Source organism: Coenobita brevimanus, chromosome 62, assembly GCF_032717465.1.
Source record: "Coenobita brevimanus isolate Jiangsu-jjx chromosome 62, ASM3271746v2, whole genome shotgun sequence".
NCBI classification, from domain to species: domain Eukaryota; kingdom Metazoa; phylum Arthropoda; class Malacostraca; order Decapoda; family Coenobitidae; genus Coenobita; species Coenobita brevimanus.
Genome location: NC_137015.1, coordinates 12,556,564 through 12,569,585, shown reverse-complemented (window position 1 = coordinate 12,569,585; position 13,022 = coordinate 12,556,564). Strand labels below are relative to the sequence as shown.

At 41.5% G+C, this 13,022-nt stretch overlaps 1 protein-coding gene across 1 annotated transcript in view; it reads right to left on the bottom strand.

The window, feature by feature from the left end:
* The window catches only part of sl (small wing phospholipase C gamma 1), a gene marked incomplete at its 3' end in the record, with an annotated part of 811,582 nt that overhangs the window by 423,681 nt on the left and 374,879 nt on the right, over window positions 1-13,022 (bottom strand). Inside the window, exons 14-16 of the mRNA XM_080275567.1 lie at window positions 11,966-12,144; window positions 7,465-7,645; window positions 7,165-7,215 (exon numbers count right to left, since the gene is read on the bottom strand). Coding sequence (XP_080131693.1) covers window positions 7,165-7,215; window positions 7,465-7,645; window positions 11,966-12,144 — 411 coding nt within the window. The remainder of the gene's footprint in view (window positions 1-7,164; window positions 7,216-7,464; window positions 7,646-11,965; window positions 12,145-13,022) is intronic.

The window sequence follows — 13,022 nt, the reverse complement described above, 5'->3', positions numbered from 1 at the left end:
CCCACGAGCATAGCATATTTCGTGTGTATCTCAATTAGGTATATTGGGTAAATACATAAGTATTTGGAATGACTTAGACAAAAAGGTGGTGCAGGAGAAAAACATTCATGTGTGTAAAAGTAAACTAGATAAATGTGGATATGGAGACAGGACAACATGAGCATCACTTAATTCCTGTATACTACAAATAGGTAAATACACACACACACACACACACACACAGAAAGCGAAATTATCAGTAGAACATGGAAATTATCAGACGAGGAAGGGTTAAAAAATGTTTGGATAAGGATAGATGCAAATGAGGAAGAAAGAGCTAAAATAAAAGAGTTAGTAAAGGAAGCAAAGGTAAAAAACGGGCAGAGAATGGAGGAAGAGCAGACAGTGTTTTATTGGAGAGTCATGAATCAGAAATTAAGGAAGTGTTACCGGTGGAGAGAAGGAGAAAAGAGGGTATAAAAAACATCAAAAATAATGTAAAGGTGGCATATACTAATGTTGATGGTTTAATATCGGCACTTCTAAAAATCAACAATTTTTTGAGGTTACATGAACCTGATGTTATGTGCTTTGTAGAGACCAAATTAAGAGAAGATATTGATGTTCATATGAGAGATGGTAAATACAAACTGTGAAGAAGAGACAGAAAAGAAAAAACAGGAGGAGGAGTGATGATAGCAGTGAAGAACAACCTGAATGTAGATACCGTGGAAATGGGAGAAGGCAGGGCCGAAGTGATAAATATGAAATTTGAAACTGGAGAGAATAGCAAGGGAGATATGGCAGTAGTTTATGTTCCCCCTAAGACAAGAGCATGGAGTGATGATGAATACCAGGAGATGTTGTCAGACATGGCTAGTTATTTACAGAAAATGACTGAGAGAAGCAACAACAAAATTTTAATGGGTGACTTCAATTGTAAAGAGGTGAACTGGGAGGAATGGGACTCAGGAGGCAGAGAAGACTCGTGGGGCACGACATTATTAAATATAACAATGAACAATGTGATGACCAACCACCCCTTGGTTATAAACCTTCACCGGCTCAATCCAATTGGAGCACAATAATTATCCACTAAACCACCAGACGCCAGAAACTGGCTATATGGTTACCACCCAGCATAGTAAATGGTTTCCTGGTGTACAGGAAACCATTTGACCTGTCATTCAGTGTAGAGTCACCCACAGGCAGAAGGAAGAGGAAAGAATGAAGGAAAGAAAGACAGAAGGGGGAGTGTAAAGTCACCCGTAGGCAGAAGGATGAGGAAAGAATGAAGGAAAGAAAGACAGAGGAGGATGAAAGGAAAGAAAGATGGAAAAGAGGAAAGGGCAGACATCCGAGAGCAGCACTACATCAAGTGAGTGGATGGTGAGTGCCCTCACCTAAAACTGATTTGATAAATACAATTACTGTATATATGAATGATCTGCCCCAGGTGACTGGCTGAAGTGTGACTGTATATGTATACACCGGGAACAGTGATGCCCTGGAATGAGGAAATTATAAAGGCAGAAAACTTTGGACCACATAATGAAGGTAATAGAGTGAGTCTTAAAAGGTATGATTAGGGAAAGGGTGAATAATAATAGATGCAGTATGCATTTATGCCATTCAAAGGAACCAGTGATGCACAATACATTGTCTGCCAGCTTCAGAAAAAATATATGGTGGTGCCAGGTGGTTTAGAGGGTAATTAATCCGATGGCTGCAACGTACATTATATAATGGAAAAGTTGTAGCTGCCATGTACAGCTGGAAAAATTTCCGCGCGGGACACTGCGTAGAAGGCAACAGGAGCGGCAAATAATGTGATATGGTAACAATGTTGAGGTAAATGAGGGGTGGAACGTGAGGGGTAGGTGAGGGATTGGGGGGGGTAGTGGGGGTAGCTGTTTGGTGGGAGGGGTGGGACATGAGGGATGGGGGGGTAATGGGAGTAGCTGTGTGTTGGGAGGGATGGGAGTGGGATAGCAGAGTGATGGGGAGAGGCTAAATAGCCATTTAATGTTGTATCATAATTTGCTTAGATTTTAAATTAATATGTTTTTATGATAGGGGAACACACGAAGTAGCAACAAGCAGTAAAGTGATGGTTCATGACATGATGAAAAATGGTCAGTTCAGTGATCATGCAAGGCTGATATAAACACACTGATGTCACCAACACATAACCTTATAATAATGACTCGCTCCCCTTCGGTATCTATAACATCCTTATTGTAACACATAGACTAATATCAGACATTCATCTCAGATACTTCTCTGAAAAGTTGCTCATATATTCTTAAATGTAATGTAGATATGTAGTGTATGGAAAATAAAGTACATAGAATATTCCATTTCTTCATTGTGTCAGTCAACCACTAGTTTTTTTACCCCAAAGAGTATTAAAGTATGTCAGATTTTAAGACAAGTGCATCTCTGTTAACTGACAATGTGAGTTTGATATATTTCCTAAATCGTAAGCACATCCTGGCTGCTTGTCACACACTAATTTAAGTATAAACTAGACCTAAACCTTTTCAGGTCAATCAATAGCGTAGGCATGAGTGAGTGTTGTGCAGTGTATGATACTGGGTCTCTCGCTGTCTGACTCTCAGTTTATCTCACAGAGATTCATAAGCAGGCTTAGGATAATCATGCATTTGCATATGTGCATATGGAAATGCATATTCTAGCCATTCTTTAGTGTAAGAGCATATTCCTGTTTTTTATTTATATGGCATATTCTTTGAAATTTCCTAGGTATTATAATAACTTCAACTTGTAATAATATTCAAAGTCATATCATCCATCAGATCAAAGTGAACTATATACTGCTTAATTGGCTGTGGTTGGGAAGGTCGTGCCTTGATGGCCAGTAGACAGCAGTTGAATGAGATGGACTCATGTACAACCACTTGACTCACCAGAGTCTGAGACGCATGCATGGCCTGTGATTATTATTTTATAATTTTTTATATATTGCTTTTGAACATATTTTAAGTACACTGCTATACACATGAGAAAGGAACAAATGCCGATATAGGATTTGTTACTTAAACAATTAATGTATTAGTGGTTCTTAAGCATGAAAACATATTTATTTTTTGTTCTTTCTTTAAAATAATTTTACCATGTTGCCATATAAACGATTAAGTCAGCAATATGTTCTTTAATCTTTCATTAACAGGCTCGACTCAGTGATACCTTCTCTGGGAAGGTAATTTTTAGATAAATATACCGAAAAATAAGTTATAATGTATTGCTAATTAAAGAAGCTCAGGTTGGTAACTTATTATTATCTATATTTACCTGTATAAAGTGCACATTTTCTCTCTTATTACTGAACATTTGCATGCATATTTAGCCATTTTAAGTGCGTAATCATCCTAGGCCTAGTGATAAAATATGATGTAATACAGTACATTACATAACTCTGAAACAATTGTGCCTGTTAGTAGTTATCAACAATCCTTTCCTTTTATCTGACATCTGGAATTAATATGGAAAAAATGTAAAATACTGAACTGCATTTTTTTACATGAACGGGGCGACCGCTACTGGCAGCACATTTGTAGATATTATATTACGAAAATTTTGTAAAATGTTTGGTGCATGCACAATTTGTAGCAAATGCAAGTCTTACATAGTGTTGGTAATTTTTTTGTGAGTGTTGTCTGTATTTTGTCTAATATATCACCATCTTTAAGAGTGACATTATGTCCGTATTCACTTTAGATGACAACTGAGAAACTAATTGTATCTTATTCCTGCCAACCAAAAGGTTACCAATGTGCCTGTATGTAAGGGAGGCGGTAGCTGAATCGTTAGAGAGGCGGCTTGCAGTCCTGATGGACCTAGGTTCGAATCCTGGCTGGGGCAGGGGACAGTTTAAGGATTTGAATTTCATAAAAAGCAGACTTTCCTGATCTACCAGATGACGTGCTGACATGTCGTAAAAATACCCCCGCTAATACCAATACACCAGTCCTGTATGAGACAGCCCTAGCATGTATTCAATATGGACGTTGGGTGTTAGTGCCGAAGTGGTGACATGTGGAGGTGTAGGAGGACTACTAAGCCTTGGGATAGGCTACTGCCCCCAAGATATAGGCCCTGAAGCCTTTGCCCAGAGTATATATATTTAAAAAAAAAAAAAAAAAAAAAAAAGGTAATCTAATGCTTGTGCCAGAGAGAGAGTGAATTATGCACTTTTAACCCATTGGCTCCCAGATTTCCTGTGCGAGGGATTTTGCTGGAAGGGTGCTAGGGGTACCGCCCTCCGCCTGTCGGCTCATGGTCACGAAGCTCACACGTCCCTACCCTCGGGTTCCTTCCCTATTAAATTTTGAAAATGCTCAGTTCCATCCTATATTGAGGACCTGGGCACTAATGGGTTAATACTCGTATAATTACATACACACATGCACATAAGCATAAAGTTATATAAGCCTATTAAGATATGAGAGATTGGCCCTAAGAAAGTGTTGACTGGAGTATGCTTAAATTTATAGTCTGGTATGAATGCCAGGCTCATCCATCCGTAAGCAGGGTAAGTCCCTATACGACTTAAAAAAGGATAACAAATTACGCCGTCAGTCAAAAGGATATATTATCCTTATTTTGCCAGCGTTCGGCTTTAAGATAACAGTAGTTGACTTATACAACTATAAAATGGACTATTACAGGATGTTACATTCTGTATTCAATACAAGTTGCAATGAAAGTTAAATTATCTTTGTTAAGCAACTTGCATGAGAAGCAGCTGAAATCAATTCTAGATATCTGTAAATTCTCGGTCAACAATACAAAACTTTCCGATGAGGGGATGGAATGATGGAGACGTAGGATAAGGTTACGTATTGGCGATACCTATTTGCTTAGGTATTGGACTTATTCCATCATATACTGAACCATCATTAGCAGCTTGTTGCCACTACCTTTTATTATTAATAGAAAAATCGTATTGGAATGATTATCTATGCAGAGTCTGTTGACACAATTAATGGCTACTTAACCTTTCCCTAACACACACCTACCCCCACCATCACCCCTCCTCTCCTCCTTCACTCACCTTCCCTGCAACTCCCACCCCCTGCTTCACCCCCCAGCACTGTTACCAGATCATTTCTGTCTCTCGCTGCTGCTGCCATCTACGCAGTGTCCTGTGCGGAAATTTCTCCAAGTGTACATCATATAAGCAAGATTTTTTTTAATGGGCGCACTACATATTTCTCCCTTAAGTCCTCATTACCTTCACCATAGCTGAACTATGGTAAATAAAGAACTCATATTTGTTTTTCCTATACTTTTCCATGCACTCTTTCATTTCATACAAGCAAAAATTACTTAAAAAAAAAAAATGTTTTCCTGTACAAAGAGGGGTAAACCAGGAAATCTAAAGCCACAATTGTCGGGTTAAGGCGCTCCAGCCAGACTAAGCCTGTGTAGGTTTATATCCAAGGGGTGGTTGGGGTTTATTGCTCACATAATGCCACTCAGGGATGAGTGAGGCTGGTCACTTTCATCTTAAATGTGAGGACTAACTTGCCTAGTCCCGGTTCCAATCCTCCTCACGGGGCAACACGGGATTAGATGATGTATGTTTGTAAGCTGAAAAGGGACCTGTACATTGTTTTTGTTGATTGGTGAAGGTGCTTAAAGCTCTCTCACATGACATCAGAAATGGACTCCCAAGGGGGAAGTTGTACAGGGCACAAGGGTTTGAGAGCAAATGTGGATAAAACAAAAGTGGTGATATCTAGGGCTCATGGCGATACTGTCAAGGCGGAATGAGAGTGGCCACGTGTGGTTTGCCATTAGGATGTGGGAAGTAGCTCCATCTTGTCCAGTATTTGTGATATGTGGGTGCATAAGAGATGTGGTGGCATTAAAGGCAGACTGCAATATAATGCTGATTCCACATCTGTAGTGTGTCGAGGAGAGCGTGTCTGTGGTGTGTTGAAGACAGCATTTATGTACTGATGAATCTCTTGAGTGTGTAGAAGAATTTTGTTATTCGGGGGACATGTTATGTGCTGCAGGTGTGGTTAGGGTAAAGAGTGGTTGGAGGAAGTTGAGGGACCTGTTGCCTCTCGAGACACAGAGAGGGCTCTCCCTCCGTGCTAAGGGATACTGTACGCAGCATGTGTTAGGAGTGTAATGCTGTGTGGTAATGAGACCTGGGCAGTAAAGAAAGAGGATATTCGTAGGCTCAAACATACAGAAATGACAATGATTAGATGGATGTGTAGTGCATCCTTGAATGCGAGGCCTGGAGGTGCAAGGTTTACAACTGAGTAGCTGAGATAATGGGATTGGAGGGTACTGGTACTGTGATGAGGAGGGGCAGATTGAGCTGGTTTGGGCATGTGGAGAAAACAAATGATGACAAATGGGTGCCGAAAGTCAGACATGTGAATGCCGGGGGTAGGGCTGTAAGAGGTAGACCAAAAAAGACAGTGTGTCCTCAGGGATATGGGACTGAATGGGGAGGCTGCCAGAGATTGAGCAACATGGATAGGCGCCACTAGGTGACCAAGGCGAACACATGCAAGCATGTTGGAGCCCTTATAAAAGATACAATACAATATGATATGAGATGCTTTTTCAAGTATCTGTCTTACTGCAGGTAACTGATCCACAGAGATCAAATAATAAAACAGGTGAATATGTGTATTCATACAACCATGAAATCTGGATACTGTACTTCCTTCTGCCAGTTGATATACCTAACACTGTATAAACTATTCTCTATGATGCCTGATCAAAACTGAATACAGTAATAACAATAATGAAATATCCATTAAATATTACCTGAAAGATTGTGTCTCAAGGGAGGAGTGGGTGAAGGACAGAATTACGTTAGGTTTGGTTATGTTGGCTTACATGAGGTGAGGTTTTACTAGATTAGGTTTGGCAAAGAAAGAACGGATGTCTCGTTTGGTTTGGTTTGCATAAATTAGGTCAGGCTTGGTAACCCAGAAATGGGTGATTTGTGATAGAAATGAGTGTCAAAACTACATGACAGAAAAGAGCATGTCATAAGAAACGGTAAGAATGCACATCTTAACATAACAAGGATTATCACAAATATAACAAACACAGTAACTATAATTTAATATAAACAAAGCTTTCAGCCTTTTTCGTGCAAAAAGACAGTAGATCTGGAGAGGAACTCACATTGCTGACATAAGTGACGTAACCCCCTGCCTGCACAGTCCCAACCTGATCCTGTTAAAGGTAATAAAAACATAAATCTAGTGTCTACTGCTGCAAACTCTGCATTACTTTATATTACATATCAGAATATCAAAAAATCCATTATGATAAGGTAACATTTAGTGATCACTGCATTAAACTGCCAGTCTGATAAAGAAATATCTGTAAATAATGCCAAAACTTCCACAAAGCTAATGGTTTACAATAAGAAAATCAAACTAAAAGAAAAAATAACTTCAATTTGAAACTCATAAGTTTTACCTGGTCAAGCAGTCCCTGCATGACTCTTTTAGTTACTGGATACCGCAGCTTGACATGGCGGTAAAGGCAATTACTTCCATAATACCGAACTAGGTCGAGAAGAGATTCAAAAGTGGCAGTGCCAATGGTGTAATGCTGATCGTCTTGATCTATCCGGCAGTGTTTAGCATTCCCATTAGCCCTGAACCAAAAAACAAAAAAATACATTATGCATTTTAAGTATAGTCAAAAAAGGTTTCAGTCAGTAAATTTTTTACCCATCCACCTACAACACTGTATACTGTGCACTGCAAGGTGTAAAAAATACAACACTGCTCTAGCTACAAAATATTTGTGCGAGATATTTTACATAGTTTATGTTTGAGACCACTCACCTAACTTGCATGTGTATGTCTTTTTATCAGATGGGGGGTTTTCAAGAATACTCCCCCAGTATCCCTGCTTGTCGTAAAAGGCGACTAAAAGGGCTGGCGGAGGGTTAGTGCCCCTCCCCGGAAAACAACTAACTAAAAAAACAAACAAGAAGCCTCGGACAAGGACTGACCAAACGATGACGACCCAGGACCGGACAAAGGACTTGGTAATGAGTACATGCAATGTAAGAGGAGCGAATGATGAGGTGAAAGAGAGAGAGATTGTCCAGGTGCTTGAGGATGCGAAAGTGGATGTATGTGGAATAACTGAAACAAAATGGGGAGGAGAAAGTGTGAGAGAATGGGAGTATGGATGGGGTATATGTGCAGGAGTAGATGAGAATGAGAGGGCAAAGGAAGGAGCGTGTATAGTTGTGAGTAAAAGATGGAAGAAGAGCATAAGACAGTATGGATCAGTTGGGTCAAGGATTGTGTGGGTAAAGTTGAAAGTTGGAATACAAATGTGGGCGATTGTGTGTGTGTGTATGCGCCAACGCAAGATCGTGCTAGAAGAGTGAGAGAAGAGTTCTGGACAAATGTGGAAGTGTGCATGGAAAAGTTTGGAAGGAATGAGAGAGTGTTTTTGATTGGTGATATGAATGGTAAAGTTGGGAATGTGAAGGTGGATGGAATAGTTGGTGAGTGGGGTGTGCCTGCTGAGATAGATGAGAATGGGAGTGCGTTAGTGGACATTTGTGCTGGGAGGGGGTTGGTGATAGCCAATACCATCTTCAGGCATAAAATGATCCACAGGTATACATGGCGAGTGATGAGAAGGGTGGGTGGTGAACTGAATGAAAGGAAGGCAATGATTGATTATGTGTGTGTGGATGAAAGGATGCGAAGATGTGTAAAGGATGCAAGAGTGTATAGAGGTTGGGGGAGTGGACTTTCTGACCACTACTTGGTGGTGGCCAGAATTAGGATGCAAGTAAGATGGAGGAATAGAAGAAGGGAAAGACGAGAGGAAGGAGTAGTTGCAAGGAGAGTGGAAAGGTTACAAGAGGATGAGAAAAAGGCAGAGTATAAGAGAGAAGTGGAGGGACGATTGGGCAAATATGAATTGGAGCAGATGGGAGACGTGGAAGGTATGTGTAAGATATTTACAGAAGAAATATGTGCAGCATGTGATGTGGTGTGTGGAAGGAAGAGAAGACGGAGGGGGGGGTGCAAGGAACAGCGTGGTGGACTGAAGAGGTGAAACAGGCTGTGGCACAAAAGAAGAAAGCATACAATGAATGGATGAGAAATAGGGGCGTGGAAGAAGATGAGAGGCAGAAGAGAGAGTTATATGTGGAAAGGAAGAGAGAGGTGAAAAGATTAGTAAGAGAGAGTAAGAAGAGAGTGGATGAGGAATTTGGAAGGAATTTGAGTGTAAAGTGGAGGGACTGTAAGAAAATGTTCTGGAGAGAAGTGAAAAGAGTAAGACAGGGTGGAAGTGAAGTTAGCAGGGGAGTGAAAGATAAAAATGGTAGATTACTAGTGGAGAAGGGAGAAAAAGTGAGCAGATGGAGAGAACACTTTAAGGAATTGTTGAACGTAGAGGATGGAAGTAATGCGAGTATAAGTGGCTAGGGAATGGCTGGGAGAAGGAGGGAGGTGAGAAGACAGGAAGAAATCAGTAGGATAGAAGTTGTGGAAGCAATGAAGAAAGTTAAATCGGGGAAAGCCCCAGGAATTGATGGAGTGTGTGGTGAAATGCTGAAGCATGGGGGAGAGATAGTAGTAGAATGGATGTGGAAGATGTGCAGATTGGCCTGGGAGGAAGGTAGAGTCAAGGAGGATTGGAAGTCAGGTATAATTATTCCCTTGTACAAAGGAAAAGGGGAAAAAGAAGTGTGTGGTAATCATAGGGGCACTTGCCTTCTTAGTATAATAGGAAAAGTGTATGGTAGGATACTTATAGACAGAGTTAGAGAAAGAACAGAGAAATTAGTTGGAGAAGAACAGGGAGGCTTTAGGAAGGGAAGAGGTTGTGTAGATCAGATATTCATTCTTAGATCTTTAGTGGAAAAGTTTCTAGAGAAGAGAAAGAAGTTGTATGCGGCTTTCATGGATTTGGAGAAAGCATATGACAGGGTGGATAGACAAGGATTGTGGAAAGTGTTAAGAATATATGGAGTAGATGGGAAGTTGTTGAATGCTGTGAAGAGTATGTACGATGGTGCGAAGGCTGCAGTGCGTGTGGATGGTGAACTAAGTGAATTTTTCTCTTTGAAAGTTGGTTTGAAACAGGGATGTGTCATGTCTCCATGGTTGTTCAATCTGCACATGGATGGGGTAATAAAAGAGGTACAAGGTAGGGTAGTGGATGTTGGAGTGGCCCTGGTGAGAGAGGATAGTGTTTGGAAACTCCCTGTACTGTTGTTTGCAGATGATACTGTGTTGTTGAGTGAAGACGAAGGGGAGCTGCAAGGCTTGGTGGATGAGTTTGAGAGAGTGTGTAAGAAACGGAACCTAAAGGTGAATGTAGGGAAGAGTAAAGTGATGGTCTTTGAGAGAGGTGAAGTTAGTGAATGTACAGCGAGGTTGGATGGTGAGGAATTGGAAAATGTGAGTACATTTAAGTATTTGGGTAGTGTGATGAGTAAGGATGGAGGTTTGGAGGGTGAAGTGCTTGAAAGGGTACAGCAGGGAAGAAAGGTTGCTGGTTCCTTGAAAGCAGTGATAAGAAACAGGGAAGTGAGCATGGAAGTGAAAAAGTTACTACATGACAGTATTGTGATACCAACTCTAATGTACGGAAGTGAAGCTTGGACATTGTTGGAAGGACACAAGTCAAGAGAGAGAGCAGTGGAAATGAGTTATTTAAGAGGAGCCTGTGGAGTCACGTGGAGAGACAGGCTGACGAATGAGGATATGAAGGAGCGTTGTGGTGTGGATGTGATAGGAAGCGTTATGAGGAACACACTGAGGTGGTTTGGCCATGTGGAGAGGATGGAGGGTGAAAGACTGACGAAGAGAGTGTATATGAGTGAGGTGGAGGGGGGAAGAGGGAGGGGGAGGCCGAGGATGAGATGGAGGGATGGGGTGGAGAGGTATATGAGAGAGGGGGGTGTGAGTTCGTTGCAGGGCAGTGAAATGGCGGGGGACAGGGCGACTTGGAGGCGATTTGTTTGTGGCCACCCCAAACGGGATTGAGGCGTCTGGCAATAGATAGATAGATAGATAGATAGATAGCAATAACACTACAGCATTTTTCTAAGTTCCCCACCTTGAAGGTCTGAGGTTTCAATGCAGGACCTCATCCTGTCTTCCTTGGTCCTCAGCACTCCTCCTTCTATAATGACACCTGTGATCCTCCTCAGCCAGTCACTATCCCCACTCTTCTACAAATTTCAACCTACTGGTTTGCATCACTTTTCTAATGTTGTTTGTGCTACATCTCTCTTGCAGAACACTATTCTTACTTTCATCTCTCAGTTATACCCTACTTGTCCATCTCAACATTCTAATTTCTGTCCATATGCATGTAAACTCCACCATTAAGATGGAAGCTTTAGTAAGTTAATCATATGAAAATCAAAGTTTAGTTTATTGCTTAAACATCTGATTAGTTTTGTCGTACAGTGCTTCTACTACACCAAAGTTAAAGTAGTTTCTACATACAGTATGTGTACTGAATAGAACTATATATACTATTTAACTCAGCCATGTCATCAATCCATCCATTATCCAATCCTATATCGCTCCATGAGGAGCATAGGAACCCGGGGCTAAGGAAGCTGGTACTGACATTTAAGATGAGAGTGACCAGCCTCACTCATCCCTGAGTGGCATTATGTGAGCAATAAACCCTAACCACACCTTAGATATTAAGCTCAATCTGATTGGAGCACCTTAATTACCCACTAAACCAGCATGTGCCATAATCTGGCTGTATGGTTACCACCTAGCATAGTAAGTGATTTCCTGGTGTACAGGAAACCATTTGGCTTGTCAGCAATGCCACTACTGCAAATGCAGAATAAGGGAGAGCAAACACAACACGCATGCTGACAGCACATTGATTGTCTAACTGAAGAGGTTAAAAAACTAGCATAAACAAGAAAAAAATACCAAGCTAGAATCAAGAGTAATCTTCTGACCTAAAGGAAATGCTGATTTTGCCAGGCTGTCTGGAGGGGCGAACCAGGAAAGCTCCATCACACGGTATCCTGGCCAGATACTCCTCAGCCTCTTCCCTCGTCACATCAGGATGATACCACCCCATGCGTTCATGAATATTGGGCTGGGGAACTGGTGCTCTCAGTACCACAAGTACATCCTGCAGAAAAACTCAATGGTCACATATGGTGTACTATGCTATTTCCTGTGGAGTGAGAATCACAAGATCCTTGGGATAATATATGATGTATAAGTACTGCTGTTGCTGTTGTTTTTAAGTAGCCTCAGTCTATTTGGCCGAGCAGACCCATCAACTGCAGGGAACAACTGCCCCTGCAGGGATGTCCTGTGCAGCAAACTGATGTTCCCTTGTGACAGACAGCATCTCACCACAGCAGGGTGTGGGGCAGAGTGTGGAAGCTTCGTTCCAGATGGATGTTGCATTTGTGTCTCCCCACCCAGTTAACACAGGCACCACAGTGGGCTCCATATCACCCTGTTATCTGGTTACAGTATATGGTTGCCACTGAGCAATGTAAATGGTTTCCAGGATTAATGCCACAGTGGGCTCCACATCACCCTGTTATCTGGTTATATGGCTGCCACCAAGCAACGTAAATGGTTTCCAGGATTAATGCCGCAGTGGGCTCCATATCACCCTGTTCTCTGGTTATATGGTTGCCCCTGAGCAATGCAAATGGTTTCCACAATTAATGGAAACCATTAGGACAGTCACTCACTGTAGCAATACTGCTAATGTGGAGAGAAGAGTAATAAAAGTGATTTGAAGAATGGAGGTAATAGATGGGTGGAGGGCAGACACAAACTGAACAATAAAGATGAGGGAAGAAGTAGGGAGCATCACATTAAGTGAGTGGGTGATGATCACCACCACCTACCACCATCTGTAAGTACTGTATATGCTACATGCATGCACGGATTCTGCCCACATGCATGTACACACACACACACACACCGTGTGAAGGTCACAGCCTTGCCCTTAGATCTGACTATATTAGCTCTCAGCTCCCTTCCGGG